This window comes from Tupaia chinensis, unplaced genomic scaffold (assembly GCF_000334495.1).
Source record: "Tupaia chinensis unplaced genomic scaffold, TupChi_1.0 Scaffold146229_1, whole genome shotgun sequence".
In the NCBI taxonomy this organism is placed as follows: domain Eukaryota; kingdom Metazoa; phylum Chordata; class Mammalia; order Scandentia; family Tupaiidae; genus Tupaia; species Tupaia belangeri.
Window position 1 is genome coordinate 54,737 of NW_006206085.1, and position 9,981 is coordinate 64,717.

Sequence of the window (9,981 nt, forward strand, 5' to 3'; positions counted from 1 at the left end):
CACTACCTTTTTGATCTCATGGAGGTTTATTGCCTTGTATAGTTTCATGATTTTAAAGTTTATAGAACACTTAACCCATCTATTTCGAATCTCTTTATCTGGAATAAAAATAATTAAGGCTATAAATTTCTATGAGTATAGCTTTAATTGTATTCTCCAAATTTTAAAAAAAGGGTTATTTATTTATTTAATTCCATTTGTTATTATTTTTTAATTTGACCAGACAGAGACACAGAGAGAGAGAGAGAAAGAGAAAGTGAGAAAACAAGCCACCAAGTCTGGGACTCAAACCATGATAGCCATGTGGGAATCCAGCGCCCTTATCCACCGCACAACCTGCTGGCCCCCCTCCAGATTTTTTTATAGAGGAGTTTTTATTCTGTTTTTCATGTCTTATAATTTCTAGTGATTTCCTGTGTAGCTCATGGATTATTTAAAAATTATTTTTAGAGGTTTTGAAATTCAAAAAGGGCTAGTTAGCTGACTCTGTGACTAGTGGTTAAGGGAGCTGGATCTCACATGGCTACCTATGATTTCAGTCACAGCCTCAGTGACTTGAGAAACATGCTGGGTACATGTGCTTTTGTGCAAAGAAAAACCCTGACCTGGTGGAGAAATGGAGAAGGGATGACAGTGTGACCACGCCTGGTTAGGGAGTGCTTTCTTTCTGTCTCTGTTTTTCTCTGGCGATTGCACATACCCTCTGGCAATATGTTAAACTAAGTGGGAGCCTTTTATTGTTCTCTCTAAATTTATTTGCATAATGATTAGCAATATCTTTATTGTATTGATTCTTTAAAGTTTGTTTAGAATTCATTTGTGGCCTAGTGAAGGACTAATTTTGTCTGTATCCCACATTTCTTGAAAATAACTTCTACTTCTATTCTCTTCTTCAGAATAGAATCCTGAACTTATTTGATTTAATATGTTAAGTTTTTTTAAAAGAGGTTTTCACTGTAGGGTGCGTGGCTCTCCAGAAAGACAGAGACAGAAAAAGTGAGAAATCACCCCCCAGGGGGGACGGCCATGCCACAATCCCTTCTCCTCCATTATCCTCTCAGGATCCTGGGCACGCACGCGCCTGGTGTGAGTTTTAGCCACTGGGTCTGGGACTCATACTGTGATCAAGTACATGGGACTATAGTGACATAGCCATTATGCAATCTGCTGGTCCCATTAGTGTGTTAATTTTTTATTCCAAAAGATCTATATCTTCACAATTTTTTATGTCTGCTTAATCTATTGGATTGAGATATAAATGCATTTTATTGTGTTTGTAGATGTACAAATTTCAAAATTTCTCTTTGCAATCCAGCAATTTTCACTTTATATACTTTAAAGATATGTTATATATTGAGGCTGGCAGTGGTATGGTGGTTAGGGTGTTGGACTCCCACATGGCTGACCATGGTTTGAGTTCTAACCATCAGGTTTGTTTTCTCACTTTCCTTTTCTCTCTCGTCAAGTTACAAAATAATGATAATAAATAAAATAAAATAATTCTTTTTTTTCTTTTTTTGGCGGGGGAGGTTTTTGCTATAGGGTGTGTGCACTTGCCAGAAAGACAGAGAGACAGAAATCAAGAAATCACCTCCCAGGCGGTATGGCCACACCACAATCTCTTCCCTCCATTCTCCTCTCGGGATCCTGGGTATGCGCACACATGTGCCCGGCATGAGTTTAAGCCACTGGTTCCATGACTTGGACAACTGTCGACTATGTGGGAGTCTAGCGACATAGCCATTACGCCAACTGCTGGTCCCAATTCTTGATCTTTTTTCCTTTGAGCAGTTTTGGCTATAGGGCGCGTGCGCTCTCCAGAAAGACAGGGAGAGACAGAGAGACAGAAGTGAGAAATCACCACCCGCGCAGGAGGATGGCCACGCCACAATCACTTCTCCTCCATTCTCCTATCAGGATTTTGGGCATGCAAGCACACACATCTGGTCACACGCCCAGTGTGAGTTTAAGCCACCGGGTCCAGGACTCGAACCGTAGTGAACTATATGGGAGTTCAGAGATATAGCCATCATGCCAACTTCTGGTCTCACCAATTCTTTTTTTTTTTTTTTAAAGCTATGTTAAATACAACTTTGTAGTTGTTTTATGTTATATGTAAAATTTCCATTTTACTTCCTTGTATTTGGCCTAAAACTCTAATTTTTGTAATATGATTATAACTATATGGGAGTTCAGAGATATAGCCATCATGCCAACTTCTGGTCTCACCAATTCTTTTTTTTTTTTTTTAAAGCTATGTTAAATACAACTTTGTAGTTGTTTTATGTTATATGTAAAATTTCCATTTTACTTCCTTGTATTTGGCCTAAAACTCTAATTTTTGTAATATGATTATTGCTAAAACACAGGGCCATGGACCAGCACTGGTCCCAGCCTGTTAGGAACCCGGCCACAGAGCAGGAGATCGCACAAGAGATGAGTGATCTGAAGCTTCATCTGTACGTACAGCTACCCCCATAGCTCACATTCACTTGAGCTCCATCTGTCAGATCAACAGTGGGATTAGATTCTCAGAGGAGCGGGAACCCTGTTGTGAATGGAGCATTCAAGAGATCTAGGCACTTGGATATACAAGTGACTCAACTCCACCTCAGATCACCAGGCATTAGATTCTCATAAGGAGATTTTAAAATATTTTGTCCAGGGTTAGCAGGTGACGTGGTGATAAAGGCACTGGATCCCAAGTGGCCAACTTTGCAGTTGAGTCCTGGATCCAGTGATGTGAAAAACATGCCGCTCTTGTAAGGAGAATGTAATGCTTGGTGATCTGAGTTAGGAGTCAGTGTCAAGTGACAATTTAGCTGCATCTGGTGGCAGGTTTATAGTGGCAGGTGAGTTGATGTACTTTAATTGTGTAGCTGCATCTGGTGGCAGGCTTTAAGTCAGAAGCTGTGCCTCCCCCATGCCCTGTCCATGGGAACATTGTCTTCCACAAAACTGGTCCCTGGTGCCTAAAAGGCTGGGGACAACATGCCGTTCTCATAAGGAGAGTGTATAACGCTTGGTAATCTGAGTTAGGAAAAATCTAATGCCTGGTGATCTGAGTTATGAGTCATTGAGTGTCAAATGCCATCTTAGCTGCATCTGGTGGCAGGTTTTATAGTTGCAGGTGAGTTGATGTAGTTTAATTGTGTAGCTGCATTTGGTGGCAGACTTAAAGCTGTGCCTCCACCAAGCCCTGTCCAATGGGAACATTGTCTTCCACAAAACTGGTCCCTGGTGCCAAAAAGGTTGTTGAATAAGCTTAAGTTTTCTTTTCTCTGGAATAAATAACTTAGTGACTAGATTGTGCGATTACTGGATGCTTAGTTTTATATGAAATTGCCAAACTATTTGCCAGAGTGGCCATTCCATTTTGCATTCTCACCAATGACATGAGAGATCCAGTTTCTCTGCATCCTCCCCAGCATTTGGTGTTAACCCTATTTTCTTTATTTTAGCTATGGATTCATTTCTTTTTACAGTAATATCTGATTCAAATTGGTAAAATGTTAAGATCCGATATAGCTGGATGTCAGGTATATACTAAAATAACTAACTTTTTCTTTTTCTTTTTTTTTTTTTGAGAGGTTTTTTGCTATAGGGCGCATGTGCTCGCCAGACAGAGACAAAGAGACAGAAAGCAGGAAATCACCCGCCAGGGGGGATGGCCACACTGCAATCCCTTCTCCATTCTCCTCTCGGGATCTTGGGCACGCACGCACACGCACCCGGCTTGAGTTTAAGCCACTGAGTCCGGGACTCGAACCGCGATCGACTTCGTGGGAGTCCAGCAACATAGCCAGTAGGCTAACTGCTGGTCCCAATACTGAAATAACTTTCTAAAATGTGTAGAGAGAGGGGAAAAGAAGACAGATAACAAAGCAGATGAGTCTTTCAAGAAGTTGTCCTACAAAGGAAAGGAGCCTGGCAGAGTTGTGGCTGTAGGAGGAGGTACCGATAGAAGAGTGGCTTTATTTAATGGAGCAGATGTGACTACACTTTGCAAAGAAAGAACTCGGGGGAAGAATAAGTGAAAGAGGGTGCAAAAGATGAATGTGACATGATCTAAGAGATGCAGAAGGTGGTTGCATTGGGCATTGATGCAATGTTACCTCCTCTCTTGAGGGGCTAGGAAGAAGGGAGAATGGGTGTAGATACATTTTCTGATAAGAGGCCTAATGGCGAGTGAGCTTCACAGTAAAGTAGAAGACACTATCCCTGTCCCCCTCTCCTACCTCAGGAAGGAAAGGGAGAAGGGAAGTTCTCAACCTCAGCTTTGGAGTGGGAGAAACACACAGCTGGAAACATGATCAAGTTGTCATTTCCAGCCTCGTTTAAACTGGAGCACATCTATTCTCAAGAATACATTCTATTCTAGAGCACATCTATTCTAGACCGTACATTGGTGCAACATACAACTACGCAGTTACTTAGTAGCTGTTTGCCCAATCGCAGCATTGCTCAGCAGTCCATAATACTATTTGAGATTCTGGTTTTAATGTAAGCTTTAAAAATGTTTTGATTTAAACATATTTTAAAATAAAGTTTTTTGAATTACAATTCACACACCATGAAATATGCTTTAATTAAAGTTCACAGCCATGTAGCTACCACCACAATAAGATACAGAACATTCCCACCCCCTCTCCTGTTTCTCTCCTGTCCCTTCACAGTCAAGCCTCCTCTCACCCCCAGTCCCAGGCAAATACTGATTTGTATTCTAACAGTAAATATCAGTTTTACCTTTTCTAGAATTGTATAGAAATGGAATCATACAATATATATTCTGGTATCTGTACCTGGTCAGTGAAATGTCTGAGGTGCTCTTCCTGTGTTACCGTACATCGGTAGTTTTTTTTTTTTTTTTAATTTAATTCAATTTGTTTATTTATTCATGCACCAGAGAGAAAGAGCGAGCGAGAGAGAGAAAGCAGGCCGCCAGGTCCAGGACTTGAACCGTAGTCAACCATGTGGGAGTTCAGCGCCCAAACTACTATACCACTTGAAGGCTCCCTATCGGTAGTTTTTTTATTTTTATTTTTTTTCCCGTTTTCATTGCTGGATAGTGTTTGAATGTAAAACTGTATCATAGTTTATCTATTAATAAATGGATGATGAACCTTTGGGTTGTTTCCAGGTTTTAGCCATTGTAAATAAAACTTCTGTGAACACTAAGGTATAAGGGTTTTGAACACTGGTACAAGATCCAGTTCAGTTACTCTCTGTTCATCATGACTGTTCGTAAGCCAAGACCCTAACGGATGTGTTAATTGCACAAGTCCTTCCGCCAAATACTTAAAATTAGATAAATATTTAATTTTCTCTTAGGCAAACACCCACATGTGAAATTGCTAGAATTTTTTTTAGTAGTAGACTTTATTTATTTATTTATTTTTGGGGGGGAGAGATTTTCACTGTAGGGCGCGTGCGCTCGCCAGACAGACAGAGAGACATAGAGACAGAAAGCGAGAAATCACCCCCCAGGGGGGATGGTCACGCCGCAATCCCTTCTCCTCCATTCTCCTCTCGGGATCTTGGGCACTCACGCACACGTGCCCAGTGTGAGTTTTAAGCCACTGGGTCCGGGACACGAACCGCGGTCGACTACGTGGGAGTCCAGCGACATAGCCATTACGCTAACTGCTGGTTCCCAGTAGTAGACTTTATTTTTTAAAGAACAGTTTTAGATTTATAGAGAAATTGAGCACATAATATGGAGAGTTCCCATATTCCTTTTCCCAGTATTTTCCCCTTTTATTTTATTTTATTAAGTTTTTGTCATAGAGCATGTGCTCATGCTAGAGAAAGACACAGAGAGGGGGAAAGTGAGAAATCAAGCCCTAGAGAGATGGCCATACTATATACAATCTCTTCTCCTCCATTCTCCTCTTAGGATTCTGGGCCTGCATGCATGTGCACCTGGACACCCGGTATGATTTTCAAGTCAACAAGTCTGGGAAGAACTGTGATGGGCCATGCTGGAATTCAGTTTCTCAGCTACCACACCACCTGCTGACCCCTGCCCTGTTATTTTGTTTAAAGAATTATTTTATTTAACTTTATTTATTTATTTGCTTACTTTTAATTTGACCAGAGAGGGACAGAATGAGGGAGAGAGAGAGAGAGGGCAAGTGAGACAGCAAGCCGCCAGGTCTGGGACTCAAACTACAGTCGGCCATGTGGGAGTCCAGAGCCTTTAATCACCTCACCACCTTCTGGCCCCCTCCCCTATTTTTAACAATATACATTAGTGTGGTACATCTGTTACAATTTATGAACCAAAATTGATATATCATTGTTAATCATACTCCATCCTTTATTTAGATTATTTAAGTTTTGTCTAACATCATTTTTTCTGTTCCAGGATTCTATTCAAATTAATCACATTACAATTTTTTAAAGAATTGTTTATTTTATTTATTATCTTTTAATTTGACCAGACCGACAGAGGAGAGTGAGAATCAAGCCACTAGGTTCAAGACTCAAACTATGTTTGGCCATGTGAGAGTTCAGCACCTTAACCACCATGCCACCTGCTGGCCCCTATACTTTCTGTTTTTTCATTAAAAACTTTTTGGGGGCCAGCAAGTGGCATGGTGGTTAAGGTGCTGAACTCCCTCATGATTGACTACGGTTCGAGGCCTGGAACTGGTGGTTAAGGTGCTGAAGTCCCTCATGGTTGACTATGGTTCGAGTCCTGGACCTGGTGGCTTGCTTTCTCATTAACTCTCTCTCTCTGGTGAGTGCATGTACCCTGTAGCAAATTTTAAAATAATAATAATGATAAATAAAATTAAATAATTCTTTTTAAAATTCTTTATTTATGATAGGGTGCATGAAAGAGAGAGAGAAACAGCCCTCTCCACAGGGTCATGCTGTGCTAGGGCCCCTTCCTCTCTGCTGGACCCCGGGCACTCCCACGATGTGTGTAAGGCTTGAGCAGTGCATAGCACTTAGTTGTCATGTCTCCTTAGGCTCCTCTTAGCTGTGACAGGTCCTCAGACTTTGTCAGTGAGGATCTTGACAGTTTTCAGAAGAATTGGTCAATTGTAGAATTTCCCTGTTAGAATTTGTCCCAGGTTTTTCTTACATGTAGGTTAGGGCTGGATGTTCTGGGAAGGACCTCATAGAGCTGGTCGCATTTTATCGTATCATATCTCAATGTCATTTATGCCTGTTGGGCTTAACCTTGATAATGTGCCGGGTGGTGTTTGTCAGGCTTTTCCAGAGAAACGCTACTCTCCACCACCTTCCTCTTCTGTGCTGTATCTTTGAAAGTCACCACGCATGACCCATACTTACACTGTGAGGAGTTATGTTTCCACTTGAGAGTTCATGTCACAAAAAATGATCCTGCTTTCATGATCTCTCCAGGATTTAGTGCCAGGAACAGTTCGTGTCTCCTGGCATGCTTGTGCACTCCCACGACTGGAAACAGAACCACTGATGCAAGATCCAGTTCAGTTATTCTCTGCTCATCGTGACTGCTCGTGAGCTAAGAGTCTAACGGATGGGTTAATTGCAGAGGTCCTTCCGCCAAGCTCTGGCGACATTTTCTTTTCTTTCCATTATTTTTTTCTTCTTGCAATTATTCCAAGTTTTAGATGTGATAATGATATTGTAGTGACCTCAAACTCTTTTTTTGGAATTAGCAGAGTGGAAATGACTAGTCTGTACCTGGGGGTCATCCTCAATGCTCACTCATGGTGTTTCTGCAGGAATGTGACTGACAAGCTGCTCCCTCAGGGAATTTCTCCAATTCAGATCAGGACAGCAGCCACAGGGAACATCAGTCTGGGTAAGTGAGGCCCAGGACATGCCAGGGGTGGCTGTGGTGATGGTATTAAGGATGGACTTACGGGGCTTTTCCTTCCTCCCCTGGGAGTTTAGTCTTCAGGATGTGCGACGGTTAGTAGTACGGTCTGTAACCTCAGACTTCTGGGTTCAAGTGCTGTCTCTGCCAGTCACTCTTTTTTTTAACCACTTTATTGAAGCATGGTTTATGTATGAAAAATCTGTATATATGTAATGTATGCAACTTAATGAGTTTGGAAACAAGTACATACCTGTGAAAGGTATGTACATTCTATATGCACACACCCTCTATGTTCTAGGTTCAAATGGCATCTGAACACACAGTGGGCAATGTGGCTTCCAACACTAGAGATCAGCATGCTACTTCTATGGCATCAAGGCTGGGCCTTTCTCTTTATTATTATTATTTTTTGCATTTGAAAAAAAAATGTGTAAGATCTACCCTTTTAGCACGTTTTAAAATATAGGACATGGTATTGTTACCTGTAGGCTCTATACTGTACAGTGTATTGCTAGGACCCCTTGTATAATTGAAACTTTATATCCTTTGACTGATACCTTCGTTTCCCCTTTCCCTAAATCCCTACCAGCAAACATTCTCCTCTGCTTCTATGAGTCTGAGTGTTTTCTAGTCCACATGGAAGTGATAGCATGTATTGGGTTGTTGTAAGAGTCATGATGCATTTTGCATAGAAAGAGACGCCATGACTTTTCCAACAACCTAGTATTTATCCAATGGCTGACTTATTTCACTCAGCTTAATGTCCTCCAAGTTCATCCATGTTGTCACAAACAATGGCATTTTCTTCTTTATGTTTTCTTTTTCATTTGTCCAGCTATATCGAAGTATAATCAACACAGTTATGTATAGTTCAGGTACACAGTGTGATGATATGACTTGCATAAACATTGTGAAATAGTTACCACACTCAAGTTAGTTTGTACATCCATCACCTCACGTAGTTATGTTGTGTATGTGTGTGTGGGTGTGTGAGTGCGTGGTAAGAGTACTTAGGCTCAATTCTCTCAGCAAATTTCAAGTATGTAATACAGTATTGTTAACTATACTCACCAGGCTGTGTGTTAGCTCCCCAGACTTCACTCAGCTTATAACGGAAAGTTTGTTCCTTTAACCAGCATCTCCCCACGCCCCACTTCCTGCAGCCCTTGACAGCCACCATAGAAGTCTCTGCTTGGGGACCAGCAAGTAGTGTGGTGGTTAAGGCGCAGGACACTCCCACATGGATGAACATGTTTCAAGTCCCGGACCTGGTGGCTTGCTTTCTCACTTTCCTCTCTCTCTCTCTGTCTCTCTGATCAAATTAAAACAAATGAATGAATTAATAAAATTATATTGAATAAAATAATTTAAAAAGGAAGAAAAAGAAGTCTCTGCTTCTATGAGTTCAACTTTTCTAGATCCTACACGTAAGTGAATCATACAAATCATAGAGTGTTTGTCTATTCTGTGGCCAGCTTATTTCCCTTATCACAATGCCCTCCAGGTTCATCTATCTTGTCACGAATGGCAGGATTTCCTTCATTCAAGATTGAATACTATCCCGCCATGTGTATGTTCTGCACATGTGTGTATGCATGTGTGTGCTACATTGTCTTTATCCAGGCATCTGTCAACAGACACTCAGCTGTTCTCCTGTCTTGGCTATTGGAAATTCTCGTGCAATGAACATGGGGGTTAAGATACCGCTTCAAGATCCCAGTTTCAGTTCCTTTGAGTGTATACTCAGAAGTGGCGTTGCTGGGTCATTTGGTGGGTTCGTTTTTGTTTTTTTTAGGAACTACCAGTCACATTCTTAATCAGGGGTAAATTACTTCTCGTTTCAGCACCTTAGTGGCCCCTCCTTGTAAATGAAGATAAAACTAGTACCCCATGGGTTTTATAAAAGTGTAAATTAAAGAATACATGTAACGTATGTAGAAGAGCGCCTGCGTGTTGCAAGAGACAGTATTAATGTTAGCTATTTAAAACATTATTTTAGCTTATTCTATTTCTCTCCTTCCCATAGCCCTGTCCCCGCGGCTCCCATGCCGCCCTGGGCTCCTGGTTCCAAAGCCCTCTGGCTTCTACCACCAAGATGTGTGGCACTCGCTGGCCTGCTCCAGCCGCTCCTTCTCCACTGTCGACAGCATCCTCGGCTGCCT

General features: G+C 41.4%; 1 protein-coding gene across 1 annotated transcript in view; it reads left to right on the forward strand.

The window, feature by feature from the left end:
• The window catches only part of LOC102471861 (NXPE family member 3), a gene marked incomplete at its 3' end in the record, with an annotated part of 48,504 nt that overhangs the window by 17,410 nt on the left and 21,113 nt on the right, over positions 1–9,981 (forward strand). Inside the window, 2 exon segments of the mRNA XM_014584308.2 lie at positions 7,722–7,801; positions 9,846–9,972. Of these exon segments, the coding sequence (XP_014439794.1) occupies positions 7,722–7,801; positions 9,846–9,972 (207 nt within the window).